Source organism: Lampetra fluviatilis, chromosome 2 (genome assembly GCF_964198595.1).
Source record: "Lampetra fluviatilis chromosome 2, kcLamFluv1.1, whole genome shotgun sequence".
NCBI lineage: Eukaryota > Metazoa > Chordata > Hyperoartia > Petromyzontiformes > Petromyzontidae > Lampetra > Lampetra fluviatilis.
The window spans coordinates 4,297,412-4,315,839 of NC_136276.1; the positions used below are offsets into that span (position 1 = coordinate 4,297,412).

Here is an 18,428-nt window from a genome sequence, read left to right on the forward strand (position 1 = left end):
TGATGAGCAAGAAGTAGATCAATCACGACATGATTGCTAGAATCTTGAGGACCCTTCACATACGCGCAGAAGCTGCCGTGTGTGTTGCTGCCATGGTGAGATAAGAAACTTCATACTCTTAGTTTTTTCGGTAAAGTCACAGAGGTAAAACATTAAATAAAAATTAAATAATAATAATTATTATTAATTTTAATTTCATTTTTTACCTACGTGACTTTACCGAAAAAACTAAATTAAATAAAAATTAAATAATAATAATTATTATTAATTTTAATTTCATTTTTTACCTACGTGACTTTACCGAAAAAACTAAGAGTATGAATCCTTGCAGTCACGAAAGCTTCAAATCTAGAAATAAGAAACTTCCACCTCACGTCGTAGGTCATGCGAGTAACATCAAGGTTTCTATCAGCCCTTACTCATCTGGTCGTGTGCACCGGTGTAAAAAAAATGCATGGATCCTACAATAAGGTATCCTATTGCGTGCTAGCAAGAGCACTATCACAAAGAACACCCTGTAAAATAGCGCGGTATTAAGTTCCTCACCTATGACCAACATGTACTACATTCTAGTACTGGTTCCTGCAATACGAGTCAGCATCAACAAAAAACAATCTGCAATTACAAGCAAAAATTTCCCTATGAAATACATCACATATACTCTGCCCAAATGTACTCGAATATATTACTGTTGAAGATGCCAGCACCCAAAATATAATTTGTGGTTAGGGATGGGAAAAAAAAACAAAGATACATTGGTAACATCGTTTTTGGTTCCGATTTATCGATGTATTGACGTCGATGTTAACCTTTATGATAACATTGGAACATCGATGTTTTCCTTTCACTGTTGTGTTTCACACTGAAAAATAAGCCGAATATTGTTTTCAGCTTTTTGATGAAAACACTGATCCCTCTGCAAACACTGTTGACATGTGTATATCATGCAGTTTGAATGTGAATATTCTGGAAAGTAAATGCAGTCTTCCTGTTGTTTGAGTGTTGACCCTGTGCCTTTGTATATTTTTCATGGAATATCGCAAACCATTGTTTTGACATATTTTGGAAGGTCAACTTAAGATTGCAGTTGAGTGTTGACCATTTTGATGATCAAGTTTGGTTTTGCAATGACGAGGAGACCTGTGCATCTATTTTTCTATGCATGGGTTTACATTGCCCCCTATTGACATCTAAACCGTTTTGCCAGTGCCAATACCGAGGAGAAATATAATTCTCTAAAACTTCAGTTTTTCTTTACGAATGATAAGATCGAACGCTTAGTTTCAAGAAAAAAATATATGCTCGAAATCTTAAAAACCTTTACGCTCATCAGGGCTTTAAAAAAATACATTTTCTTAAGTTATTTAAAAGCCAAATTCTCATGGGTTGATAACGTCCGTTCATTTTGGAAAGAATGCTACACTGTGCAATGTTTTCAAATAATACGCGCAGTAATATATTTTCAATGACATCGCAGGAGCGTGAGGGATTATGCGGACTAAGCCGGGAAGGGGTTCATCGAGCAGTGGATTAACCAATGTTTGATGCTTAATAACTCTTCAAAGGTGGGGGAGGGGGGGGAGAAATACCCTACTAAATACCGCCATGTAAATCCCTTTAAAGCCGAGAGGCAAATCCTCTGCTGTGGCATGATACATCGAACGCTAGAGGGACTTCGGCACAGAGTCGTATACACACAAATAAACAGGCCGTGGCCGTCAGTTACATTTGACAATAACAAAGCGGCATTGAATATAAACGCGCAATGAATATGTCGCGTCCGCTCGTTACGTCGCTGCGACGTTGCGTGCCTTTGGGAGACGGCCGCGTAACGCGCCGGCGATTCGTCCCCGCGTTGTCTGCGGTGAGAATATAAAACAACAAAAATGTTAAAATAAAAAAAACTGCGCCGGCGGCAGCCTCTATACCACCCCGAGGCGGGCGGGGAGGCGTCCCTCGCGCGGCGGGAGACATCCAGGCGACGTCGGGGGGCTCGTAGCAGCCGAACAGGCCGCGCGCACGTGCGCACGTGCGCGTGTGCCGCTTGCGGGAGAGCGGTGGTGCAGCGGTTAGCGCGCTACAAGTTCGATTCCCGCTCACGGCCCGCCGATTTATCGGAACCGGTCCTGGGCCTCCTCCCCTGGGTCGACTCGGCCTCAGATGAGTACCCGGTGCTGTAGGTGTGGAGTAAACGTCGTCACTCGGGGAGACAAAGGCGGTCGGGTGTGGTTACTGTTGGTACTCGCTAACAGAAACTTGCCACCAACGGGGCAGCTTTGTCTTTGTGTTGAACTTCTTTCGCACCGTACGTAGCCAACGGAGGTGGAAGGACAACAAACTAAAGTCAAATCGGTTCTATAATAAATTAGTTTTAAATCTGGTGTGTGTGTTCAGTCATTAATGATATGTAGGAGAAGATATAAAAATGTTAAACTGTCAGCGTTATTCTTAAGAGTGTTGGAATATAAATTAATTGCTGTACCTTAATGCCAATGGTTGTGCGGTCTTACACGTATTGTGTTTAAAGTTTATTAATACTCATAGTACAGTGCTTGCGTAATGCTGTTGTGGTGCATTGTGTTTTGGTGTGAAACATTAACCACTCAAGAGAAGTCAGTTTTAAGTGTCAAGACAACTTTTGGTGATATTCATGAGACTGCACGGGTCAAAGAGTGGGACTTTTAACAAAGCAGCTGAACACCGTGCTTCTGATATGTAGAGACGGATGCGTGTGAATGATGCTTGAAATGGCATTAGTTCAGCTTTGAAATTAGCAACACATTCCTGCGGAGGGAGCTGGTAGGAACGTTGGGTTGCTCGGTCAATGGCCAGGGTCAACGGCGGCGTGGTGTATTCCGCAAATATGCCCGACTGTGAGGGCGTGCACAAGCCGGCGTGAGTAGGTTAAACGTTGAGTTTTATAAGGGCACCACGGGGTGACCAGCCCCTCCCCACCCAGCCCCTCCCCACCCAGCCCCTCCCCACCCAGCCCCACCCCTCCCACCCCCTACCCAGCCCCACCCTCCCCACCCAGCCCCTCCCCTCCCACCCCCCACCGAGCCCCACCCTCCCCACCCAGCCCCTCCCCACCCAGCCCCTCCCCTTTCCACCCAGCCCCACCCCTCCCATTTTTGTATGCACGGACGGACGGACACAATAATCCCCTGTGGGCTGGCGGAACCAGGTGGTTCCTACCAGTAATAGAACATACGTATTCTAGATGTCTATGGTAGTAGATTGCAATTGGTAACACGAGTGCATAGCGATGGATGAGAGCCGTCGTCGTGCCATCAAAAGAAAGGTCTGTAACCACTGGACAATTGGACGTGACAGATTGTGTCTTTGCTATTTCGATTGTTTTGGACGAATGTTGGAATTGGCCCGCGGCGTTGGTATTTTGCGGTCGCACTCGTCACACGCTTCTTCATCGGGTTAGGAGCCGGTCATAAATGACGTCACGCACCTAGGGGGGGGGGGTCAGACATTTGTGACGAGGGGGGGGGGAGAAATGTGACGTCACATCAAAATGTGCAACTTTAAATAAATATAGACGACACGTTCAACTTAATTAAATATACTTTTTAATAAATGTTTTCTCCTACATCAGAGTGCAGCGCCACATTAAATACGCACTACAATCACAAGAGTTTAAAGCGATTTGAAGCATGTTTAAAAAAAAAAATTGGGGGGAGGGGTCTGACTTTTTGTGACGCCGTGTAACCAAGGGGGGGGGGGGGTGACATCATTTATGGACGGCCCCTTAACCCACTTCGTAGGCGGGGTCATCCTATGCGAAATTGTGTCATTTCCACCACGAGCTGAGATCTGCCGAGAGACTAGGGAGAGGATGTATTATCCACCTTTTAAATCCCAACATCGTACCTGCCAACCCATACGGTTTACCCGTGTTCTTGTAACTCAGGGAAATTGAGTTTTCAGGTCCATACGGCATACAGCCGTTTCAATACAGGCATTTAAAAAAATGTATTTGTGTTTCTCCCTTGTGATGGGACTTTGTAGGATGAACGTTGAGAGTTATAAGGGCATGGGGTGACCAATAAGGGCTGAATTTGTCTGTAATAAGGTAGGCACTGATAATGGGTTGACAGGTATGCAACATTAGCCTTAACAGCAAAAACCTCAACCTAACATGATCTATTACCCGAATCTAACACTGGCATGAATAAATCCTTCACCCTAACCCTACTCATATTCTTAACCCTAGAACTACTCTGATACCAAATACCAGGCTGATGTTTGATTGCAAGTTTTCATAGTTTAAACAGTTGTTGCAGTGCCCTCTTGTGGCCAAATCACGGTGTGTATGAACTCAATATGTCACCACCCATCATAGCATATGAGTTGGTGACAGAAGAGATGAGATCAATGAGAGGGTGAGGACAGGAAGAGTCGTGCACATCCACAGATAAGTCACACTGACGCCCTCTGGCAAACGTAAGTTGAGTTGAATGTGTTTAAGGCGAAATGGACTGTTGACACGTGAAAAGGTACCACTGCATACCACTTGCAAGAAAAGGGGACTGTCAAATGTGTGCTTTTTAGCATTGGTAATGTTTCTGAAGCTCTTACATAATGCCTTTATGTAACTGTGTAGATATGAAATTATAATCCCAAGAGAATGGTTTTACTTGCAAATTCATTTGTTGAAACGTGGAGAATGCACTGAGCTCTGTTTCTCGATACACGTATTACAGATGTGTTTCACTATTATTGAGACAGGACAAATCTTATCCACGGCCCTGTTACCCGCGACTCCTATAGAGGGACCTATAGGGGTCCACAACATCTTTTATCCAACTCCTATTCTTCCTGTTCACGATTATCCATGCATTATGGAATAGCTTCCCTTTCTGAATTATTATTTCTATATAAGTTAAGTAAGTCTATTGGCAAATTCATAATTAAATACGATTATCTTGTGATTTTATTGCAGATAAATGGAGTAATATGACGAATAATCCTGAGAATACCGTAGTAAGGGGATCTTTGATTTAACACGTAGGTTTTCACAGCCAATTTGATGAATATTTTTTGGGTAAGATGTAAGATCGTGTAAGTAAATTGTGTATCGTAAACCGTCCTCAACCCGACACGGCTGATTAATTCACACTGGTGAACTGAAGCAGGAATAAATTGGCACGTTCACGTGACAATTTTATTCATTGACTGTGTCTGTGAAGTAGGGTTTACGACACACATTTTACTCACGCGATCTGACCCATAAATATATTATGGATCAGGGTTGGTGATCAGGGTTCGTAAGAGGAATTTTGTATTTAAATCCATTTAAACAACGGGGAATTACAAATGAAATACGGTGGTACGAGCCATAACATCACTGGTGAAGTAAGCCAAAAGAAATGTTATCAAAAGTTTTGAATTAGAAAAAGCTCAATATCCAAATGTAAAAAGTCGTTTTTGTTCAGTGGCAGAGTATATTAATGTTGCCTTCCTACAGTATTGACTTTGTCCATTCATGCCTGAAGATGTTTTTTTCTTTTGCAGATAAGAACATTACCAGCTTTACAGATACATTCTCTTAATTGCTGCATGATGCACACGGAAAGGCTTGATGGTATCACAAAGAAGCTATCTGTATCAAGTAAAATTATCGTCTTAGATGGAAATCTAGCAGCAGGCAAAACAACACTTGGCAGAAAGTTAGCAGAGAAAATGGGTAATGTGCTCCATAACATAACATGTATGTGATTTTAAAAAAGAAGACGTATTCTGTATATTTGTAAGAACCCACTTAGAATGCTTGCACATAGAATTTGCAAATGTGCTTTCACATAAATGAGGAATAATTTAAAAGGTATCCTCATAATTACATCAAACTGTATACTGCAATTGAAATTATAACATTAACATCTGCTATTTATTACACATTAGGAAAGTGTGATTGAATACATCAGCATATAATGTTACATGTAAATCATTCATACTATGCAATGTTAATTTCATCAGGCCTGCTCTACTTTGAGGAAGCAAGTGTGCCATACTGGGAGAAGAAGAGCAAGGAAAGATCCCTTCCCCCACCGCCTTTCAAAGGCAGCTGCAGCTTGGAAAAGTTTTATGCAGACCCAAAGAGTCCCGATGGCAACTCTGTCCGGCTTCAGCTGCTGATGTACCACACACGCCTCCTGCAGTACTCGGATGCTCTAGAGCACCTGCTAAATACAGGTCAGCGTGTTGTTTCTCGTCCACGCGTTCACACAAAATCACGACACGCCAGTTACTTTCGCTGAAATGGTAACCCATTGCATGTTCAATGTGTCGTTCTCTGTAATCACGTCAGCATAACTTCAGATATTGATTTTTATGATTCAAAGTTTAGGAATACTGTATTATTCACAAATACAGCTCAGCCGTTTAGTGAGGTGTCACGTCTTATTTCGAAATAAAACTATTATTACCTTTGGCAGTTAGATTTTTTTTTTATGTTTAAGCCACGGGGTGACTTTTATTCGTCAGAATTTGATCAATATATTGGCACGTATAAATAATATAATTGTGACGGTGACAATCTGGTTTGGTGTTGGAAAGTTAATCGGAAGAATGTTGGCATAAAAAAACTTATGAGGCCTAACCCAAAACCAAATATACATCGCTTTATTGGCTACGGAAACCTACATTTTAAGTTTAGCATTTTCTTTGTTTCGGTTGTAAAACCTTACAATTAACCACCGGCCCTTGTGCCAACGGAATACCACTGCATCATTTGTCGATCTGTATGTGTTCGCAGAAAATCGCATGCTCGTGGGATATGGGTAAGGCATTTAAAGTGGGGAAAGGTGCATGGACGTCTTGTGAGAATATAAAATGCTACCTATAGGTGAAGCGTGTGCTTCATAAAGGGACAGGCCAGATATCCTCAGTTGCCTTTTCTCATTCCAAAAGCCCCTTACAATGTCATGTTCCCATTCTTAAGAGTGCTGTTTTAGGTTGCATTTGCTCTACTGCAGGGGTACATGACTCAATTGTCATACGTGATAGTGCTATGGATAAAGTTAACAGCTCCATATAAACAAACTCAGTATGGATATTTCGCATGAATGTAACTTTCACTAAACATGTGCAATGTTAATATTGGGAATACCTTTTTCATATTTCTCTACTGGTTTGACTCGAAAGGAGCTCTCAGTAAAAACAAATCGTCAAATATTTATGTTTTGGGTGATTTGCTTCATTGTCATAACACCTAATGGCCATCGTTTTCCCATAACATATATTGTGGTTGCCTCATCTGCTGTTGTATATAATGTGTATACAAGTGCACTATTTTATATACTTAATGTTACTTGAAATTATTTTATATAGGGGACCCATTATAAATGTCAGGCCTGTAATTTGTTTTATTATGACAAAAGGAGTTGAATTAATTGGTTTGCCTCATTTTATGATTTAACTTCCAAGCATCATGTGTATTTAATTCACAATTTAGCTTCGTAGATTTACTTTACATTATACTTCCCTGAAACATATGCACATGTGCCTCATATTTTGCAGTACAAATTACGTTTTGTATTGTGCATTATGAACTTTCAACACAGCGATACAAGGAGTCATCAAAGGTTTTCAGAACTTCACAAGGTCAAACTGTGTTGCGTAGTTTTTTCAAATATAGGCTCGTCTTGATATCCTGTGTGTCAGTTATTTTAAATCGCCCCTTGTGCTCGATTCACATTCATGCCAAATCCATATACAGTAAAACCTTGGATTGCGAGCATAATTCGTTCCGGAAACGTGTTCGTAATCCAAAGCACTCGTATATCAAAGCGAATTTCCCCATAAGAAATAATGGAAACTCAGATGATTCGTTCCACAACCCAAAAATACTGTATTCATATAAAAATTATCAATACAAAATACCTTTTTATATTTTTTTATTTTTATTTAATGTAAAGTAATCAAATTTAATAATTAAATTTAATCGTGGCTAGTGTGAGGGAGACGAGAGAGAGGAGAGGAGGGTTATTGTGTAGGACGACTTTCACTTGCAGTACTAAAGAACAGTCACTACACTTCGACACAAAATTAAAAAAATGCTTTACGCACACACACGTGGTCACAACACTATAGTAAACAGTATACGCTCGCACGGATGTAGACTATACGAGTGAGACACGCCGACTGAGACCGAGCATGGGAGCCGATTACCCACAATCCCGCAGCGAGAGAGAGAAGAACCATCGGCTCAGTTGTGATCACGTGACGCTCGGCAGACAAAGCGTATACTGTACGTACTAAAGTACTCGTATTGCAAGACCTCGCTCGTTTATCAAATTAATATTTATAAAAAAAATTTGCTCGTCTTGCAAAACACTCGCAGACCAAGTTACTCGCAATCCAAGGTTTTACTGTATCCCCTTTTCAGGGCAAGGTGTCATCCTGGACCGGTCTCTTTACAGTGACTTTGTGTTCGTGGACACCATGCACAAGAGCGGTTTCTTGGAAAAACATGGTGAGTAGTGATTCATAATCAACGTTTTTGGGTTTAGATCGCGTTATTTATAAATGTGTCGTAACCCTCCACCACCCGACACGGCCCATCAGTAAAAAAGTGTCACGTTGACAAAAGACAAATAGTTCACTGCTTTAGCCCACCGGTGTGTTGAAGCGTGAAACCACAACATTTACAATTTTTGAGTACGACGTTTCGCTGGTAATTGGATCCAGCATCATCGGGCAATTCGCCAGAATGGTGAGGCTCTGCTCTGTCTCCCGTTCTTATATAAAGCAGCAGCATGGTGACGTCATCATTAATGTTGTGGTTTCACACTTCAACACACCGGTGGGCTAAAGCAGTGAACTATTTGTCTTTTGTCAACGTTACACTTTTGTACTGATTGGCCGTGTCGGGTGGTGGAGGGTTACGACACAGTTATAAATAACGCGATCTAAACCCAAAAACGTTGATTATGAATAATATTGGTCGCGAAAGCCTACGTGTTAAACTGAGTAGTGATTATTGGTAACACTCAATTATTCTCACGGCATTTTATTCAAATATAATGTAGGTGAATAGAAAACAATGATGACGAGTTAGAAACGCGTTATGGCTTGTTTAGGAAAAATCAAGTGATGTTATGGTAATTGTTATGTTATAGTAATGTTCGTATTTTGTTTAACATTTATAGGGGGCCTTTGCTCCAGGTGCTTAACATTGTTTAAAACGCGGGAACAAAATAGAGTGATTTAAATGGCAGGGGCGTGCAAGGGCTGAGGTACCAAGATAATTCATTAAAAAAGTTAGCAATAATACTAATGATAATTTTCAGTGGTGTAAGCAGGTGACACATACAGAAAACCACCATTTCATATTTATTACTTCCCTTGGCCATAAACAAAGAGCAATTCGGCCTAATATTTAATTGCACATACCAACTGTTCAATGTTTACTGCCAAAAAATGAAAGATGTGTAAATATGAAATCTTGCTTTAACCAGGTCAAACCCTAACTGCTTTGTATTGGTTGTCGTCTTTCATATCTGCCGGGTACTACTACACCACGCAGCGCTCGCCCTCCCCCTACCACACACCCCCACCTCTCCCCCCTTGCTCCACCCCCTTTCTTACCTATATAACCTCTTACCACGGCAACTCTCTCTCCCACTTCAGCAAAACATTTTCTTGCTGTGGTTTTCCCACTTGATGATGATTGCTTGTGTTGCAATCGAAACGTCGTGATTTAATTTATGTAATTTTATACCTACGTGACTTTACCGAAATAACCAAAGAGTATGCTTGCTTTAACCCTTGAAAGTAACGTTTAGCTTGTTTTTTTATGTTTAGCTGTGGATTACTACTACGAGGCAAGGGCCAACAGTACCCTGGCCATCCTTCCTCCTCACATCGTCCTGTATCTGGATGTTCCTGTGCCTGAGATTCAGCACCGGCTTATTCAGCGTGGCCGTGTAAGTGGGATCATTGTGGGAGCACAACACAGATACTTGAGGTGTACATTTGTGATATTTAACATATATTTGGTACAGTCATACATTTAACAAAACTCTCTGTTCGTGTTTTATATTTCAGCCTTTTGAACAAAACATTTCTGACAGTTACTTGCAGGACATTGAAGATGTTTACAAATCAAAGTTTTTGCCAGAAATGAGGTGAGGCACACCCTTACAGTGCTTCTCGTTTGTTTTAGTCAATTAATTTTTAACTGTAAAGCTGTTTGAATGGCCTGGAGCTAGTGTGTATTTTTTTATATTGGCAGTTTTTTTGTATAAGTATCACTGTTTGACACGGAAGCCATACAACTAGGTTTAAATAACAGTAGGTGCAATGACAATTGTTTTTGGTGGTATTGCAGCAGTGTGTATATTTAATGGAATCCTTACCTGCGCATAAAAATAGATGATAGTCATATTGATTTTAAGGTGAGTACTTGCATAAGGCATAGCAAGGAGACTCGCAAACAAATCACTTCTCTCAGGAATTCTACTGGACATCTCTCAAAAATAACTTTATAGCTCATCAGATTTCTCCAGCTTAAATAAATATTCCGATTCTGATTCTTCGCATTCCAACTCCTATGTTTGAAGTAAAAAATATCAGCTTCTCAGCCATAAACAAAGTGATTGTCACTGGAAAGCAGTGAACCATTTCTAGAACTTTGACATAAATGTTTTATAATGTGATTTTTTGTTGTTGTTTTCAGTTTGACAAGTGAAGTTTTACAATATGACTGGTCTACATTTGGGGACGTTGATAAAGTAAGAATTGCATTCCTGCACATATTAACAGGGGGCATGACATAAATAATTACATCTGAACAACCAACAATTTTAGTGGGCTGATGGGATTATTACATCACGGGACCGTGAGAGATGGAGTGATTGCTTTGGGAGGCCTTTATGCAACAGTCGATCAATCATTGCTGATGGTGCATGAAGCAGTGTATTAATGTAATATTTAAAGAAATATCATTATGCCATGTATTTGTTTTACAGGTTGCGGATTATGTCAAGAGTGTGCATTTGACGAAAGGCCCATGGCTTCTGCAGACAGACTCTTCTCTCCACCAATTAAAGATGCTGTTCGTTGACTGTTCATTTTACCACTATATATATTGTGAATTTGTTATTCTATTATGTGTATATATTAAGGCTGTAATTATTAATTCCTTGGAGGTTACAGAAGCGACCTGGCCACAAATGATAGCTCAACGAAAAACTAATTTGTGAAAACTCGTTTCTTTAGAACTGCTTTTTGTGTTTAGTTTGTTGTGCTTTCCCCCCACACACCTCCGATTGGCACGGTTGACTACGTACGATGCGAAACAAGTGCAACATACGTATGCCAGTGCTGAACATTTGTCAGTTGAGATTACACTTAGCAATATCGTCCCCTTCTGCACAAAACCTGACAGGACCATCTTGAAAATAGACTTGAGACTCAGTCCAGAGTTAAGCTTAAAAATAATGAAGCATTAATTTATATGGTAATTAATATATGATTACATTTATTGTAAATTGTCAATGGAGACGATTTTTACGAGCAACATTAACAAGATGGGTATTTTTTATTATACATGTGTTATTGTTGTTACTAATGGCTGTGCCTTTTATAGCTTATAGGCATGAATATTTTCTGTACAACACTGAAGTGTAATGCTGTACAGAGGCAATACACTGTTAAAGATTTTCCAGGAGGTGGCACTGGTACATTCTCAAACTTCTAACACATGGCACCAACGTGGCTTCATGGGTCCATGCCAGGGAATTTTACGTAATGTTTTCTCGTGTAATGCTTAGCATAGTTTGATTATAACTGCAGTTTTTTTAAAGCCTTTATTTACTACAGTATAAAGTGGGGTCACACTTAAATGTTCACTTGCAATATTACAGGACTGCAGTTTTGGTTTAATTGCTTCTTCAATTGCTTATGCATGTTGAATTTGTATTGATATGTAACACCATATTTTTTGGTTTTTTCTACTCAGTGTGGAAAACAAGCACAGAGTGGCAAACCTGATGAAAATTTCCAGAGTCATCCCTGAGGTTACAGCGGGTGTTTGCTGAAGTGTCTAGGCTCGCCATAATAACAGTAAGTGTCTCAATCCTGGGAAAACTCCACAACATTGTCTTGACATATTGGTTTAATTAGGTCAATATGAAACAATTCGATACAATACATTATATTGACAAATTTTGGCAATAACATGCCTAACTAAGTTTCTATTTAATTTTTCGATTTAAAGCTTTCGTGACTGCAGGGATTCATCTTCTTGGTTCTTTCGGCATTCCACAAGTAGTGACTAATCCCATATCTGCATTTGCCATGAATATGCTAAATTCCTCTTGATATGCAAATTCCTTTGTCAAGGTGCCCTTCCCCCTCTAACCCAGCTTAAATATACGCTGCCAAGCTTGGTGGTGCTCATTCAGACGCTGTCTTTCCGACAGACCTGTTCTTCACCTGAGGACGGCTGCTTGCGTTGTGGCCGAAACGTCGTGAGAATTATTTTATTATGTTTTATGTTTATTATTTTATTATTTCCCTTCTATGTGACTTTACCGAAAGAACCAAGAAGATGAATCCCTGCAGTCACGAAAGCTTTAAATCGAGATAAATGTGTGTTATACAGTGCAACTCCACAGGCCAGATTTCATCTCGCATACCATTGTAATATTGTGACTGGCTTCTTTATCAACGGATCTAACCACTGAATTTAGCAGCAGACGAAAAGGTAATCTAAGAGCTCTCTTTATCATAATAAATGTATATAGTCTTTATAACTTTAAAAAAGGTCAAGTCAAAGGGAGAAATCCCAAACCAACGATGGAAAATCATTCAATGATAAACACATAGTGCATCTCTGCTCTAGTCTTGAACACGTTCCTATTATTTATGTACTTTTAAATGAGTATTTTTTAAGAAGTGGTATTTAATACAATTACAAACTTCAAAATACAGGGACGATACGAAAAGTTCTGAGCCTAATACTAAATAAAAATGCACACACCAATCGGAATAAATGTATTTCAAACCATCTTACATTTTTAACAATGCATTTTTCATATTGTTCCTGGAGCTTATTGATTCCCTATAGAATAACTCTTCATCCAGCCTAGTCAGGGACCCCTGCACGGCCTCTAGGTCATCATCATCAACATGTTTTCTTCCCAGATGCTCCTTCAACTTTGGAACCAAGTGAAAGTTGCTGTGTGCCGGCTTTGCAGATTTTAGTAGGACGCAGGATTTCCATGAAGTGGCATTTATTGACAGCATTGGCATTTACCACTCTTGCAGTATGTGCTTGAGCATTGTTATGCAGAAGCGTGGGGAGGCTATGATCTTTCCAAGGCCATGGCACTTTTTTTAACGCATGAAATAAGTATGCATAACATTGACCTATGATCGTCTTTTTTTCTTTCCATTAAGTAATTATGTACTACTCCTTTAGCATAACCAAAAATGGTGCTGAACACGGTCTGGCCTGCATTGAAGTCTGATTTGAATATGTTGGGTGTTTAAAAAGCTGTATATTTTTCCATGATATGGTCTGTTTAAACTCGGGATCATATAAGTAAATCCAGCGCTTATCTGAAGTAAAAAATTGCCTCTTAACTTGATCCAGTCTGCTTTCAGATCAAGATGATCATGAGCATTTATCTGAGGGTCCCCTCTTAATTGCTCCATGTCAGTGTTTTGGTCACCCAATGCCCATAAATTGTTCATTCCCAATTGATCATGCAAGATTGGTTACACTTATGCCACACGAATGCCTAAGTTGTCAGCTGACTGCAATTGTAACACTGCGGTCCTTCCAAAATCTGGTCTTGCACTGCCTTCATGTTTTCCTCCGTCACCACAGTCATTCCTGACCTGCGGTCATCTTCAAGTGTGACAATGACATTCTGCAGCCCATCTTAATTGTCACATATGATGGTGGATAGTCTCTATATTCTGTCAACATGTATTTTATATATTTCCATAAGTTTAGTACTCTCTAACAATGAATATTCAATTATAGTATGATGCTTGGTTTTCAGATTTTTCAACATCCATCAAGGTCTACCTGCAATAGATGAAGTGTAAAAAAGAAACACACCAACCTGGAATATTTGTGCATTAGCTGTTTGAGTATTCTCAGCATGGAATATCAGTTTCTGGCATGTCCTTTTATAAAAGGCTCAGAAATGTTTGTGACGCCTTCGTAACCTGTTATTGCAATTTTCCTGGCGATTTGCGATATTGTGTATTCTAAACATCCAACAGCAGGCAACCTTGGTGGAATAGCTGCTTATGGCTGATTCGTTTCTGTGGTCGAGTTCTGCATAAGTTTCTCAAAAAAATGGTATCATAACAAGAGTTTTGGTTTAAAATATATCAAAACATTTGGAATCAATTGGGCAGTTCTTTATTTCCGAAGTCACCATCGTAATTTACTATGTAAAGTTGTTTGCCCAATGCACACACACACACAAACAAGTAACCTCCATACTTTTGATGTGGAGGGAAGGAAGGGAATATATGGCATTTGTTTGCAGCAGTCCATAACGAATTATCTTACATTCTGGCAGTGCTCAGATCCTTTGTTGACCGGGTACTTGTGAGGCGTTAAAGGAGCCAATAGTGTGGGTGCCCACATCAAAGCCACATCCCAGCTCTGCTCCCATGTTAATAGAAGCCTTGTGCCTGCGGCAGCCGCTAGTGTTGTGGACATGCCAGCGAGTTTGGTGCATTGCATGTGGGAAACCTTGGTCTTATTTCCCTGTGCGGCATATTTTTCTGATAAAAGTATGCTCTGGAGCTTGTATAGTTAAGAACGAAGACACGTTTACTTATTTATTTTTTTGGGTACGTAAAAAAGCGACTTATAACCACGTTTATAAAAAATCATACTACAAAATGAAAATGTAAATATTAATCAAATACAATAAAAAAAAAGTTAAACATAGTGTCACTTTCGCTGTACATGATGATGTGTAGAAGATAAACTAAGAACAATAAATTAATATGCACAATGTGTGTACTGAAATATTGTCCTTGTAGTTTAAAATGTTTTTAACGAAATAATTTTTTGCCACTTGACTACATGATGTTGGTTATGCTTTTTTTAAAAGTCAAAATGACTTCGATTTTGTCTGGTTTCATTTTGTATATGAATAATCAACAATAATGACATTTTTGGGTTAGATCGTGTAAATATATGCCTTTTGGCGTCCTCTGGTCTAACACGTCTATTGGCGTCCTCTGGTCTAACACCGTTTTAAGACTAGGCTCAAAAGAAAGCTGTCTCTGGTGTGGACCAATACGTTTCTAAGACAATGCATATATTATCAGAGTACGTTTTTTGTTTGCATTCTGACCACAAGTAGTGTGGTTAATGCAGACATGATTCCTTGTAAAAGGTTTCAGTTTGGTGTTTTACCATCTTAACACCTGTTTTATTGCCAGAAAAAAGGGGAAAACCTATTCTCATATTTTGGTACTGGCAAAGGAGGTCCCATGATGATGATTAACATTAACCTTTTGCACTATTTATAAACGTGCCAATGAATGCCCTGGCTTGTTTTCATTAGTTGATGATACTTTTTTAAAGTGCTTGCTTTTAATTGCCAGCAACATTTTCTGAACTCGCATGAATGTCCTTTAAATAAATTGGCAAAAATCCGAAAGGGATTATCACGGCGCCAACACATTTTATGATACATTTCGTGGCGTAATTTAGTTTTACGTCTGTGCTTAGCTATACTTTACATTATTTTATGTTGAATATTTAATTGGCACACAGTTGTTATTTCACGCTGTTTTAAACCACCGTATGAAGTCATTCATTAAACGATGCTTTTTTTTCGTTATAGATTTCAAGACACCAGCAGCCACGTGATGCAGTAAAGTGATGTTCATTACACGATGGATGAATTGCATGCAGTTGATGTTGAAGCCTGCCTGTGGTCACTGAGCTTAATTGCCTAGAAAATGGACTCTTACAGATATAAAGTTAATAGTCATTGCACTAAGTTGATGACCATAACCACTCGCTATCCATGAATAATATAATTCCTGATCATATGTTTTGTCTTTTACATCGCAAGGGTTATTTCAGAACGAAGCATCTCCTTCTTGCAATCATTCACTTGTGCGAACTTCATTGGCACAATCTTATTATACTTAATTCCAGGCTGCAAGTAGTATGTGTTGTGGCAACATGTATGGCGTTCAAGTAAATCATTTCCTGCACCATTACAAAAGTTTCACTGAAGAGTATATACAGTTATTAAACAATATTCATTACATTATTCCAAACATAACTTGTATATACATTTGCACACGTACATTTATGTAATCTTTGTTCAGTATTAGTAAAGTTTATTGTATTTCTGCTGAGCGTGTGAGGCTGATCTTTTTTAATAGGCTGTTGGATGCTAACTGGCTGTCTGGCACTGTAAATAGCACAACTCAATCAGAAGGTTGCCATATCAAATCCTGGTCAGGGAGTCAATATAGGTCTTCTCTCCAACGTCGATACAATAAGTGCAACATTGTTGTACTAAGTCAACTGTATTTGACCTGTGGATAAACTCGTCCCAAACATAGAAATGTGGAATTTCCACCATTTACTTGAGGCCGCCATTGGACAAAGTATTATGATTCATGAGTTTGAAATGTTTTTCCGCTTTGACTTTTACTTACACATTGTGTCTAGGTAAAGGTTGGCCAATACTATTGCCTCCAGCCAGGAAGTACAGGTTTAAGCCAAATTGAACTATGAGTAATTTGAAACGACTTTGAATTCCCTGGCCTTGCAGATGCCTGGTCGTGATTTCATGCACGATAGCTGAAACTCCATATATTGAATCCTTGCACCAACATGTATTCCCCGCCAATTTAAATATGACCAATGTCATTTTGTAATATAAATTCTACATGAGTAAAAGGTCTCGCGTCTGGACATGCCTCGATGTTTTAACAGATAGTGATGAAGTAACAACTCGGAGGACACAGGCAATGTGGCTTTGCGAGTATGAATGAAATCCACTTGAAATTGGGGGGAAATACGTGGCGTATATCACATCTGTCCGATGATCTTTTGCAACAGGCATTCGCCCAGTAGTGAGTTTGTTATATATTAATACTAGCTTTACTACCCGACTTTGCCCGGAACTTGGATTCACCACGCCCAGCCGCCTTTGTCTCCCCAGTGGCGATGTTCACACCACATCAGTTACTCGTTTGAGGCTGAGTCGACCTAGGGGAGGCCCAGGATCGGTTAAAATAATCGTCACCGGTGGTGGCCGTGAGCGGGAATCGAAATCGGGTCGCCGGGTTCGTAGTGTAGCGCGCTAACCACTACACTACCGCTCCCCCCACACACAAACGCGCGCGCGTCCATAGGTACACATACACGCGCTTGCAGCAGACACACAACTTTCAGGGTTCGTACGGCAGTAAACGACTGAAATAATAAAGCAATGCTGTGCGAAGAACGCCTTAGACCTGCAGCACATTTGTATTTCACTTCACCCGCGGTCAGCATGCACCACTCCGTTACGCTTCCGCACACGGGTCACGTGACAGTTGTGACGTCACAGCTCACTTGCCATGCAAAATATATGCATTATTGCGCCCCCCCCCCCCCCCAAAAAAAATATATACAAAAGTGTATTTTTATAATTTTTGCATGGTGTACATTCTGGAAAGTACCCTCATGGCAAATTTCAAGTTTGTTGCATGTCGGGAAGTACGCTAAACATTTTAAACAGACACACATAATCACAAATTTCCCTTTTTTATATATATAGAAGAGAATATATATCGGAATGCTAGTTGGTGGTATTAATGGCAATATCCTATTTTCATATCTAAGCCAGCACAATTAGACCAGGTTCTCATGCGTAATGATGAGTCGATGGTCTCATTGCCCGCATATGCACATAACATGAACGAGGTATTTATTTGACTCTTAATTTAATATAGGCCAGCATGTGAGGATGAATATAAACATTGCATGGTTGACGTGCACCAACGGTGGAGTCGTTTGCAAGAGGTTTATTGAAGTGGCTCCAAGCGGTGGTTCAGCAGTCGTCTATCGGGGCCGTTCCGTTGGTACGTGTTGATACTCTCCTGGGAGAGGGTGCGAGTGATATTTCTTGAATACTATCACTTGTCTCGAAAGCACCAAGACATACACTGTCAGTGAAATCAATGTTGAGTTTAAACAAAGCATTGTCCGGGGTAGGGGGGTTGCATTTGGTTGTCGTGGTGAGCATGCTCCACTATGCACCCAGCAACTCGAGTTTGAGTCCTTAGTGTTGGTTAAAGTCAGAAGTGATGCCTGAAGCAACCCTGGTTGAAGTATGGTCAAACAACCACCGTGACCAAAATGGGTCGGTTGGTCTTCGTCTAGCATTGAATTGACAATTAGTTTTTTTATATAATAAAAAGTT

General features: G+C 40.0%; 1 protein-coding gene across 3 annotated transcripts; it reads left to right on the top strand.

Moving 5' to 3' along the window:
- The first annotated feature begins 1,675 nt into the window (after window positions 1–1,675).
- Window positions 1,676–16,357, top strand: LOC144940169 (NADH dehydrogenase [ubiquinone] 1 alpha subcomplex subunit 10, mitochondrial-like). Of its 3 annotated transcripts, XM_078866762.1 has the most exons (10): window positions 1,676–1,864; window positions 5,527–5,698; window positions 5,989–6,204; window positions 8,399–8,485; window positions 9,817–9,938; window positions 10,060–10,139; window positions 10,691–10,745; window positions 10,983–11,068; window positions 11,975–12,078; window positions 15,843–16,357. In XM_078866762.1, exons 1-9 carry the CDS (start codon window positions 1,766–1,768, stop codon window positions 12,051–12,053), a joined length of 996 nt encoding a protein of 331 aa, XP_078722888.1. In that variant the 5' UTR covers window positions 1,676–1,765; the 3' UTR covers window positions 12,054–12,078; window positions 15,843–16,357. The 3 variants fall into 3 exon arrangements, with proteins under 3 accessions (XP_078722888.1, XP_078722887.1, XP_078722889.1); XM_078866761.1 differs by lacking the exons at window positions 11,975–12,078; window positions 15,843–16,357 and having other exon boundaries at window positions 10,983–11,961; XM_078866763.1 differs by lacking the exons at window positions 1,676–1,864; window positions 11,975–12,078; window positions 15,843–16,357 and adding an exon at window positions 3,698–4,455 and having other exon boundaries at window positions 10,983–11,961.
- Window positions 16,358–18,428: the final 2,071 nt, after the last annotated feature.